This window comes from Spodoptera frugiperda, chromosome 3, assembly GCF_023101765.2.
Source record: "Spodoptera frugiperda isolate SF20-4 chromosome 3, AGI-APGP_CSIRO_Sfru_2.0, whole genome shotgun sequence".
NCBI classification, from domain to species: domain Eukaryota; kingdom Metazoa; phylum Arthropoda; class Insecta; order Lepidoptera; family Noctuidae; genus Spodoptera; species Spodoptera frugiperda.
This window is the reverse complement of record NC_064214.1, coordinates 5,565,772-5,578,210: the sequence shown is the minus strand read 5'-3', so window position 1 is coordinate 5,578,210 and position 12,439 is coordinate 5,565,772. Positions and strand designations below refer to the sequence as shown.

The 12,439-nt window shown below is 36.9% G+C and overlaps 1 protein-coding gene across 2 annotated transcripts; it reads left to right on the top strand.

Annotated features, from left to right (window-relative positions):
* Positions 1-137: 137 nt before the first annotated feature.
* LOC118273963 (E3 ubiquitin-protein ligase RNF115) lies at positions 138-7,820 on the top strand. 2 transcript variants are annotated; one of them, XM_035591252.2, is made up of 7 exons: positions 138-375; positions 1,021-1,200; positions 3,040-3,095; positions 3,603-3,742; positions 3,854-4,015; positions 4,327-4,551; positions 4,635-7,820. In XM_035591252.2, exons 1-7 carry the CDS (start codon positions 292-294, stop codon positions 4,880-4,882), a joined length of 1,095 nt encoding a protein of 364 aa, XP_035447145.1. In that variant the 5' UTR covers positions 138-291; the 3' UTR covers positions 4,883-7,820. The 2 variants fall into 2 exon arrangements, with proteins under 2 accessions (XP_035447145.1, XP_035447144.1); XM_035591251.2 differs by having other exon boundaries at positions 3,600-3,742.
* Positions 7,821-12,439: the final 4,619 nt, after the last annotated feature.

Below are 12,439 nucleotides of genomic sequence, written 5' to 3'. Positions count from 1 at the left end.
TTACGCTACTAATAATTTAATAAACTTATAACTATTATATCAAAATAATATTTATAAAGAAAGTTAATTTAACATCATAGACAAAAATATTGCCTCAATTATAATTTATAATCTGTATCATTGCATCATCTGTGTTTTTCACTGAAAAATAACCTGACCATAGATTGTGCATGTCTTATAAAAAAATGGCGATTGTTAAATTTTTGTTGAGAGTTTGAAAGCACAATCCTCAAGCACATATTTAAAACTTTAAATATCTGTTGGTGAAACTGTGACTATAATATTTTGAAAATGGCTGACGCTTTGGTAGAGCGGAGACCCACCGCTCGGTTTTTCTGCCACAGGTGTAACATTGAATTCGAAGATGTTTTGCAGGTAAAAATCAATAATTTTGGTTATATTTCTCTTAGGTCAGGCCTCCCTTTAATTTATTACTCTGTAAAGACAATTATTACTTTATCCTAATGCAATCTCAAGTCTATTTCACGCAAGTGTATGTTGGGAGGCGAGATTTCCGTGGCTAATTTCCAATAGGATTCTTATTGGTGCAGCCGGTCGGTTCACAATACTGCGTGACATTTCTTTAGAAAATTGTTCTGGGGTCAGGATTGACGGAAATAGTCAATTTTACGCAATTACATCATTTGTGTTATGTAGGTTTTTGTATTGTGAGCTTGTGCATATTTCTATGTACTGTGTAATCTGCATCCTTACTTCTCACAATAGATCCACAAATGTCATTGATGTCAATAAGAATATTCAATCAGACCAAACAGAATCACCAAGGACATGTTCTTATCAGGAGACCTTGAGTAATCATTATGTATTAGTAATTTGTCACTGTCTGGAATATTGAGTACTTGTTTTCCAATATAAACAGCAGAAGGACCTAGTGTTACCTATTATAGAAGTATCCAACAAATGTCTAATACATGGGGCTGCCCCTATTACTATTATTCCACATTACCCGCCAAACACAAACATTATCAAAAGTAAACAAGAATTTTCCTCTAATTCCAGGATTACACATGCCCATACTGCGCTAGTGGTTTCATTGAACAGCTTGAGAATGAGACAGAGGGCCTGGCACTATCAGGAGATGACTTCAGTGATGCGGACATGAGCAATATTGACGATATCAGCAATATCGATGACATGAGCAACCTGGACGACTCGGATGAGATACACCACTTGTCACAAGTACTAGTTTATCTCATACTTGCTTAACTATTCTACAGAGATGTAGAGATACTCGCACATGAAGCTACTCCAATTAGAATTTGTTACTTGATTTTCAACCCTATTGCAAAGTGATTAAGTAGTTTTGTGTGCAGACATCTTTACTATATTGTTACACATTCCTAAAGAGATTATACAAACTAAATCCTTATGATTATAAGTTTTCATTAAAGTAGGGCATGTAATATAGATAGCATATAATTGTATTGTAATCTTGGGTTTTGTGTTGCAATATAAGCCCTTGATTTTTTGCATGTATAAACATGAATTAGAATTACTTATCTGTAATCGAGGTTGTCATAATACTGAATTTCCAATGAACCATGAATAAACTAAACAATGATACTCCCAGTAGTTACTGAGCTATTCAAGGGGAAAAAGAGATTCTGATAGACTTTACGGATATAGTAACTTTGATATAATCTGTGCACCATTTTGCATTTATTGTTCTTTAGCAACGGTATTGATTAAATAATTTTTGTCTGATAAACATCAGATCAAATAAATTGTTCTGTCATAATGACCAATGCTAAAATTATTGTAAGTTTTGTAGTCATTCAAAGAATCTAATAGTTTATATTTCATACCAGTTGTTAAGTCTACAATTTAAAACTAACAATATTTTTTAAAATGTTGGTAAACATTATTTTTCAAGTTTTGTTTCCACATCACGTTTTCTGATAGCTTAGTTAGGTATATTACAATAATAAACATTACAACAGTCATACTCATTACTGGCAAAGATAAGGGAGCCATGTTCAGACATGTTTATGAAATTACTTTCATTATTTTACTTTATACGTCGCAAAAGTTCGCGGCCTCGCTAATAAGTATGTCAGGACTCCCGCGGGATGTGGCTGCTCTAATTTGACGTGGTTGTTATCGCGTGTGGTCGCGTGAGGCGACATTTCTGCCACCACGTGACGTGGCGATGTGTCATGATAACAAATGTTTTGATATTCCCACTGTCGGATCGCCGTACCACATCGCACTTCACGTGGGCGCTCGATATATAAATAGATTAGATCGATTATCCGCATTCATTACACTGAGAACGTCTATCAGTCTTATTACCTTCTACAAATCTGATAAGAAACAGTCTTGAATGTTCTAGATTCTGGATGTTTGTTTATGTTTTTTTTTTGTACTCACGAGTAGTGATAAGAAAAAATAACATCTAATGATGAATACTTTTCTTAGTATTCTAGTAAGGCTTTGTATAACATTGATTGCACAATAATTTCAAATTATGGATACCAATGTTCCTTGTTATGTAGTGTATGTAAAGTAGTGACCATATGCATGTATTGCGATGTCCTTCATGACGTCATTGTCATTGTTAAGTCGACCGTGGCACGCTATCCGTATGATTTTGCCCTATATGTCGAAATAATATCATTTAACTAATAGCCGTAATTGGATGACTCATGAGATTTCAGAACCATTTTTAGCTTTATAAACTCTTTGAGGCATCATCCAGATATTTACTTATTGCATTTCAACTGTATGTCAGTTGTTATTTTGTTCTTATTGTAAAGAACTGATTATTTGAAATTTATTCATAGGTACCTACATAGTCTGATCACTGGGTCACTTTTTTCAGTTATACTTGTGATCCATTCCCTTTCAATCATTCAACTAACATTCCAGTAATGCATTTATTTTACAATAAGCAATCCGTAGGATGAAATGAAGCTAAAATGAATGAGTTGGACATAAAACCTACCTCCATGCACACTAATTTAGTAACACTGATTAGGTATATTATTTATCTTGATATTAAGTTATTCTCTATTTCAGGGCACCCCTCCAATGTTGAACGATCTCGCATTCCTAATGTCCGGCGGTCGGTTACGGTGAGTAATAAAACAAAATTAAACAATTTATCCAAATAACATATGAACTATAAACGTTCCTTTCGATGTCCGAAGATACTTCCAATTCAAGGTCAAACTGTAATTACAACTCCACGGCGGGAAATAAACCGTATAAATTGACCTTGGGCAGTGCGTACGCACGATGATTCCGACTCAGGGTCATATTTTAGGGGTTAAAATCGTTAGCCCAGTTACCGAAGACGAAATACAATGAATTGGTTATTTATTGTAGTTCGTTCGCCGAACTATTGCTGGGGTGGAATGTGGAAAGAGGAAGCAATCCGAGGGCCACCGTCTTCGTGAATAACTCTCGGGGTGTGGGACATACCTCGGGAAAGTCTATTAGTTATTGTGTACGCCATATTCCCTGATGGATGAGGTAACATTATACAACACGAATAGCTGACTGCTTTCTATTACAGATCTCACACGTTTGACTACAGTCTAGTACGGTGATCTATATGTAATACATTTATGTTACAGTAGAGGTGCAGGGCGAAGGGAGACACTTATGGAACAGTTGGTGTGGATGATAGGTGGCGCTCGGCCGGCTACCGGGGCCGTGACGGCGGGAGCGCCCTTCGTGCTCGTCGGAGCGCCCGGGGACTACGTGTTTGGCGGTGAAGGTAACTGAACATTTCTTTATTGAAACTTCTTACGGCATGTTTACCATTTTTTTACCTACTGAATAATGTATATTGAGAAGTTGATTTTAATATAAATACGTGTGTTTCCAGGTCTGGACGCAGTAGTGACACAATTGCTAGGTCAGCTAGAAAACGCGGGCCCGCCACCTTTACCGCGGGAGCAGATAGCGGCGCTACCGTCCGTCGTAGTCACCGAGGAACAAGTCGCCGCCAACACCTCGTGTTCTGTCTGCTGGGAGAATTTTCAGTCTGGTCAGTTTTATTGTACACTAATTAATAATTAATTGTCATTTATAGGTTTAGGTTCTTTACACACGATGTCGTGTCGTTTCTGTTGTTATCGTAAGTGTACAGTGATGAAGTGTGCGATGCCTTGTCGTAAGCTTATCGCTATTGGTACAGTTAACGTACGATGTTGTATCGCAAGTGTATTATTGCGACGTCCAAACATTTGAAACGATATATTTGAGATATTACTTCTTTTACCATACACTTTGGGGTTAAGACTTAGAAGGTAAGGTCCGAAACAATTTATAATGTTTACCGACCGTTTCCAATTGCAGGTGAGACAGTATCTCGGTTAGAGTGCGACCACATCTTCCACGCCAACTGTATCGCGCCGTGGCTACAGCTGCACGCGACGTGTCCCATCTGCCGACGCTCGCTACTGGCTGAGGAGCCTGACGCGCCGCCAGACGCCGCGCCGCCTATAGCGCCCGCTGCACCCGGGGCTCCGCCCGTAGCACCCGCGCCCGCCACCCCGGCCGACACCGCCGCCAATCAGTACCGTAAGTCTACCTCTACTGTTTGTATTTTTAAGCAAGTACCGTTGTACTATAGTTAGATGATGTAATTTGATGTGTGCTTGCAGCGTCTCTAACACAGTTGCTAGTGCGACGACTACCGCGGCGCGCGGGGGCGGGCGGCGCGGGCTGGGCGGCGCTGGGCGACTCCAGCAGTTCGTCGGGCAGCATGTCGACGTCGTCCTCGATGACGACGGGCGCGGTGTGGCCCCCGCCGTCGCGCTCCAACACCAACTCCACCAGCTCCAACTCGTCCTCCTCGCTCAACTCCACGGAGCGGGAGCGCCAGTACAACATGGACATTGACTTCGACTAGGGCTCCACGCCCGATCTACTCGCCTGGTACTTTAGCGCTTGACAGTGACGTTCGCCTCGGCAATGGTTGTGTTGGTGAAGTGTTATGTTGTGATGTGACCGTGATACGACATTGTTGGATAGTAAGTTGAATCGTTTATTTTTTTATTTATGTCAAATTGACAATATTTTTTCATAATGTCACATGAATACGACCATTGTACGAGATCATGTATAAAATATATAGTTATACCATTACTTCAAGTTCTTACTTCTAGATTAGATCATCATATAAAGGATCAGTCGGAGTTGTGTGCCTTTAATTTGTATTTGCATTGTAGTGTAAAAGTTCCATACAAAACGACACAGTGGTAATATTGTCAAATGTCACCTGCTTTGTAAGGCCAAGCACTATGTCCTATGATAGAGACAGCAGCGTGTACGTACACTGTAAAAATATTGTAACTCAGATATTTATTGTTTGAAGTTTATCCCCAACTGTGTACAAAAATTCATGAGTAACAGTTAATGTTTGTCACCCGCAATTTTCTTTATTGCATTCATTTTATTCTTTTGTAAATTTTGTAAATATGCATGTAAGTTTAAGAACCTTGCTATAAGCTGTAGTATATTAATACTCAGATAAATAGCTGAATATATATTTCGCCAAATGAAGTGATTTTAAATTGGGTTTTATTGAAATAAGGGGAACCTTTTACTATATTACATATTACTTTAATCATCTAGTTGTCCAAGTATTGTATATGTAAAAGGAATATTCCCTAAATGTTGACAATGCAAGAATCTTTGAATTGATTAAGCACATAATAATATTTTTTGTATATAGAGAAAGTTTAAAAGAATAATACTTATTAGTTTTTGCTTTTTGAAAAAAAGTCTTTTTTGTAGTAGTATCCTTTATTTTGGAGAAGATAAATTACTCACTAGATGTTATTTAGTGAGTGTATATGCAATGTTAGATGTAGGGCAAGTAATATATTGGTTGGTTGGTATTGCAGTAACACCGCGCCGAGACTACCGTGGTAGGCACGCGGTGTGTGACGGGTGCTTGCGTTGTATGTGGCCCCGGGTCCTAGACTACTAATATAAGATATATCGGGGCTGTGAGTGTATGAGAACATTAAATTATTTTACTATTGTAATATTTCATTTGTGACTGTGTGTTCTGGTTGTGGTTTGCTCAAGTGTATAGCGATACAAGTTGGTTTGATGTAACAATTCATATTACACTCACTATATCAATATAGTGTTCTTTCAATTTTCAATTTTTCTTATATGTATTACGATAAGGCGAATATGTGGAGTGTGAATGTGATCTTAGAATATTTAGATGTGTCTATCTTCTTATTTTTGTAATACACATGTGGCAGGAACATTCCTGGAAGTGATCAATCATTTTAAAATTCCACAATGGTAGCAAAGTGAGAAGGTCTAACGAAGAATAATTATATTCTAAACATAATGTAGTGGACTATCCCCAGTGAAGTGTGGCTTCAGTGGAGATTATTGAGCGTGTTGGTACACTGCAGGCCACGGGCTCCACCGCCACCCCGCGGCCGTGGCCTCGCACTACATTACGGATGTAAGTAACAACAGCTCTCAAACAACATTTCTGTAATAGCTGTTATCAAAAATCCAATGTTCCTATACAACATACATAGGTTACTTACTAGTGTTGATTGGACAGATGTGTCACCAAGCCCACCCGACCTTACTGCTACTGGCGCTTCTATTGCCTCTAGGTACGAGACGATAGCTCTATATAACATTATGTATTTAGTTATTACTCGCCTAAATATTACTCCTAAGAATAAGGTAGAAATCATTTTATTAACACGCTTATAGGATCTTGGTGATTCATGTGTCTCAAAATATGCATTTCAAATTTTAGATCCAGGGACAACCGGATCTTAAGACTGATCTCTTAAGTGATAAACTACTTAAGGTAAATAAAATTTGAAATTGTATTTTTGTATAATCATCACATATTCGTAGTATAGGCCTAAATATTCAAAGGGTTAGGGGAGATCGGACCTTTGTGACATCTAAACATCTTATTTGGTGAAGTATCGTTAAAAATGTCAGCACTTCTATAAAGTATTTTCACCTGGCTCATATTTATTAGTAGGTAGGTTGGAACACGCCAGTTTAACGTAAATTACGGTTGGAAGCAATTCATTTGACATGGAACTTTGTGCTGTAGTGGTCGGCCGGCGCCGCGGTCTGTAGGGTGGTGTCACCGAGACACAGACAGGTGCGGAGGGAAACACATTAGGATTGTTGATCGCTCGTACTGATACCAGCGTTAATGTATTTCGAAAACTATCGACTCTAATAAAATATTGTATCGAAATGTCCAATACAGTGTTATGTTTAATACAGCGTCTCGTATTCTAAAATGTAGTATATAATATAAAATAAATAGTTTTTACACATTTTTATCTGATAATAAAATAGAGGTGGTAACTAATAAATATGAAATACACCCGTGCTACTATTGATTGCCTTAAATGGTTTAAATTAATTGAAACAGAGTAAAAGTAGCATGTATTTACCATACAGTATAGCAATGGTTCCTGGCAAGTCACTCATTGGTCTTGTGACCATTTAGAAGACTGCATCTGTTGAGAAGATTATTATAAGAAATATTTATTATATTAATCATAGTTTAGAAATAATACATTTTGGCATAATAAATTCTCACTTATAAATAAATTTATAGATTAAATGAATTCGAAAGCAGAAAAATTATAAGAACCTATTTATTGTAGTGATAATAATCAAGACAGTGTCGCACAAAGTTCCATATCGAATGGGCGACTTGTTACATAATGTATAAAGGCAGTCATGTAAAAACGTTAAAATTACTAAGGGAATGTAAATGTTTAAATAACATAAAATTTTAATGTAAAGTTTGAAAATAAATGCAAGTATATTGAGTGGTGTGTTGTTATTTTATTCCTGCACTCTTCAACATTGTTCGCGCCAGGTGTTCCCGAAGAAGTTTTTGACCTGTTACAAAATGTTCGCAGTTCATTGCACTTCATAAACAAAAATAAGTAGAAACAATTTAAGGATGTACTTCATTATTATTTTTTTGTTAACAAATATCAACGGAACGTGTATTCTATTAAATTAAATCGCTTTTATGTGTGACGGCAGGGGTTAAGGTACCACAGGTAGGTTAATTATAAAGATGTACCAGGAGAGCAGATGCGACGACACGTGCGCGGGCGCCGCTCGGGCGGTCACTACAACCCCGATGATTTATTTATATTGGGTGCAAGTTGACCCTTTAGAAAACGGGAAATAAAAAAACGTAAGAAAGGTCCTACTTATGTGCATCAATTTGAATAATTTGACGAACTATTTAGTGTCTTAAGTCTTTTTTTTATAACAAACAGGTGAAGGTTATTAAGAAGTAGCACGTAGATTTATGTCTAAAGTAAATTATAGCGTTTTATCATAATTTGATTAAAATATTGGTGGGGTAATAAAGTGTTGGTACAACTAAACTATGTTGACCAATCCTGTATAACAAAGAAACTTCTTGTAGGTACGTTTAATAGGATAAATAAACCATCATGGCGTTTAGTGCTCAGTGCACTTTTCAACGTAATCTATACATCTATACATATAATAAAATCGTAGAAAAGTGCTGTCTGTACATTGAAAATAAAAATAAAAAAAATAGCAGGGGTTATTGTTATGTCGATGTCGAACCCAAAAATGTAATTAACTTTTTTTTTGTCTGTTTGTCTGTTTGTCTGTTTGTCTGTTTGTCTGTTCGTCTGTGCGCGCTAATCTCAGAAACGGCTGATCCGAGTTGGATGCGGTTTTCACGAATATATTGTGGGATGCTTAAATTTACATTTAGTGTTTGTTTCATGTCAATCGGTTCATAAATAAAAAAGTTATGTCAAATTAAAGAATCACGTCGAACATTCTATGCTTATACCATTAATCTCCGCAACTATTTGACGGATTTGGTTGAAATTTGGTACAGATATAGTTTAGAACCTTAGAAAGGACATAGATATATTTTTATTTCAAAAATCAAAAAATAAAAATAAGAAATAAATTATTTATAAATAATTCTATGTCGATCGTTACACGACTTCGGTTCATGTTATTGTTTTAATTCATCGAAAAAAGTAAATAAATAGTAAAAAGGTATGAAAAAAAAATATCAATATAATAAAACATTTAGTACAAAGAAAATGCTCTAACGGAGTATAGATAATTCTATGTCGATCGTTACACGACTTCGGTTCATGTTATTGTTTTAATTCATCGAAAAAAGTAAATAAATAGTAAAAAGGTATGAAAAAAATAATATCAATATAATTAAACTTTTAGTACAAAGAAAATGCCCGAACGGAGTATAAATAAATAATCCAAGTTGTCTTTATCCTCGATAGATGGCGTTGGGATCGAAATAGATCGCGCTATGGTTTCGTTACATTCATTTGGTTGGGTATCGGCCGAGCGCTTCGGTACTATCGTAGAAAAAGTGTATTATCAGTCGTATGATTATTTGTCTGTAGTGGTCCTGCTGTTTCGTATATTCTAAATTGGTTTCGTTGTATTTGTCAATTGTCAATTAATAAGTTTATTTGTTGGGTTTTCCTGGTTTTTTGGTTAAACTATTTAACGTAGGTTTAGTTTGATATCGATTATTAGTAGTTACTGTAGTTAGTTTTTTAATAAAATTGTAAGTCTAATTTATAAATTAATTAGATTAGATTTAAGTCGTTTCTTTTAAATTATTTAGTTTAAGCTTGGTTATTATAGCATAGAGGATAGGTTGTAATATAGTTTCTTTTTTAATTGTTATAAATTCGTAATTCGTAGCTTTCTTTAGTTTTAAGTTAGTTTAAGTCCGTTTTTAAACTATTTTTTCAATGCCCTAAGTGAGTATACATCTATTAAATTCAAACGCAGAGCTCATTATGTTGATTTTTGAAGAGTTCCCTGGAATATCTTCCACATCTCATTTTTGAAGAGATCCCGCGAGATCGGGAACTATGTGGTTAAAACCAAAAATTTGCCGGAAGCCACTATTCCACGCGAACGAAGTCGCGGGCAAAAGCTAGTTATTAATAAAACCACGAGCAATTTTTAAGTGCACTCACTTTTAAAAATGATATGCGATACTTCTTGCTTCAGAGTTGCTACTAAGTAGATGTAGGTAGGTAGGGCACACTTACAAAAGGTTGGCATTCTCATCTCTGCAGGGAGTGTAATAATGCTATTTATTAGTGTAAACATCTTTATTGCAGTCTGCTGCCATATATTTATGCAACAACAAGCTTGAAGGTGCTTGCTCAAAGAGGGCAAAGTAGTATATGTATGGATTTTGATTTGAGGGGGAAAATCATCCAATGACTTCTCCTGCTTTGGGTGAGGCGGGAAGGAGTGTCAGACTCGTTACTGACTAAAAACCAACCCGTTTGTACCTACTCCTGATTTTTGAGCAGTAGCCCCGGTAACCCGCTAGGCAGTCCGCAGCTCCGGGGTGTATAGATAGAGACATCTGACTTAAACAAGGTAGTAGTGTCAATCTTGAACTTCTCCCGGTTTTCTTTGAGTTGTGTTAATGCGTAAAAGTAAATACAGTACAGTGTAGCGATTATACCAAAGTTAATATCTCACTTTATAGTGCGGATATAGGTAACTGAATCGATTAGGTAATGAATTATAATTTTTATAATCGATTACTTATTTGGTTCTGCTTTCCTAGTGGCACATCTGAAACATACCCGGGTAGTTCCAATGATATTATACATCAACCTCATTGGGTAGTTCTGTTTATATGAAACTTAATAATATTAAAAACACAAACGAATGATTAATGCATATATTTGGTGCAAGTAAGAGCACCCCTGTTCAGTCTTTAGTGGTTACTGGCGTGACGGTACCGTTGCGTAACAAAGTAACAACTGTTACTATGGCTCATTTAATTTAGTTGATAGACAGCAGAAGGTATACCTTAATGTAATTAGGGAAGGGATGATATTTGTGTCTGAACAGTAACGGTACTATTCTATTCATGTGTGACTTGAATGAAGGGTTCAAAGATAGCTGAACACGCTACGTTCTGCATCCTACATTTATTTTTCTGACGATTCAAGTCGTAATAATTGTTGTTTAAGTAAAACGTGCCCCAAATCTAGTATTCTCGTACTACCCAGATCTGGAACAACAATTAATCGAATCGAACCCGCGATACACGCGACGTCCATTATTTATTTAGTATTAGACAAATACAGCTGTTTGCTTTGTTGTTTGTTTCTATTTTTCTAATTAGCAGCTGCTTATAAGAAGGTAAGCATTACTAGAGTACTACAGCAACTGCTCAAAGTACCCACTTAATAACATACGACAGCTGTCTCCTATCGCCTATCAGCTAATATACAGAGACGTTAAACATGACCATAACTTATAACAATCATAACTTAACAGCGGAGGTAGGTACGCGCCGATATTTTATCGCTCCTTATATTTAATTTAAATCCAGGATCACACGCGAACGCGGCCGACACAAAACGATACAAAACTGATGTGGCGCGGCGAGGTAAACAAAACGAACGCGCGGGCGCAATGCAATTATTACAAAGGTGCGTGCGCGCAGCTGACACCGCACCTGCCGCCATCTTTAACATTTCTTTGAGTTTTTTTTCGCCATCGGAGTTATTGGCCTATTTTTTATGGCGCAAGCTGTCCCGGCAGCTGACGGCGCATGTGTGTGGATAAAGGCTTTGTTGCCGTTGACTGGCACGACAAGGATTCCTTAAGGCGCTGTCTAGGATAATAAGGATGACGCCAGCTGCTCAGATTGAAAGGTTTGTACCTTTGCCACGACCCACGTGGATATCACCGCCTATTGTTACCATGTCGTCTTATTTGAGTTTTATAAAAAGTTCATTGTGAGTTTTGTATGTAGAGCGCGCATACTACTGGGACTTTGGATTTATCTATTCTATAGGATCAAGTAGTTGACTACATCTATGGTGTAACGAATGGTCTATGAATTATTGTTTAATTAACTTTACTTTCGGTAAATACTTTCAGCACGTCCGAAGTAGTAACTAGAACTACATAGGTAGGTACAACATGGTTGATAAGACAGGTTACCTACTCTGAAATTGTCTCTTATTAGAACAGGTGATGTCATAATTGATTAAAGTAGGGTCAAGAACTGCAAGAGCTTTACTAGTAGGTATACTTTTATCGGTCCCTGTTAGAAATAACCTGGTGGGATGTTACGTTATGTTTTAATAGGTACATAATACACGGTTTCTATTAGAAGTTCCTTCGTGCAAATTACTAACTACTTCAAAAATGTGGATGATTAATATCTACAGGAAAACCAAGCCTCGCACCTTCCTCAAGCTGCTCGTATTATTTACAAGATAATTCTAGAAGTATATTAAGCCTCTGTTCGAACGTGAGTCAGTAGGGTCTACGACCTATGCACCGCGCAATAACTCTGACAAGAACGTACGTATACGTGTTTATGCCAAGTTGTCCAGCCGCATTATTATGTGGCGGTTGT

Coding starts and splice junctions, on each gene's coding strand:
- LOC118273963 (XM_035591251.2), top strand. CDS start 292: ATGGCTGACGCTTTGGTAGAGCGGAGACCCACCGCTCGGTTTTTCTGC. Junction 3,096..3,599: donor ATGTCCGGCGGTCGGTTACG/GTGAGTAATAAA, acceptor TTTATGTTACAG/TAGAGGTGCAGGGCGAAGGG. Junction 4,016..4,326: donor CTGGGAGAATTTTCAGTCTG/GTCAGTTTTATT, acceptor TTCCAATTGCAG/GTGAGACAGTATCTCGGTTA.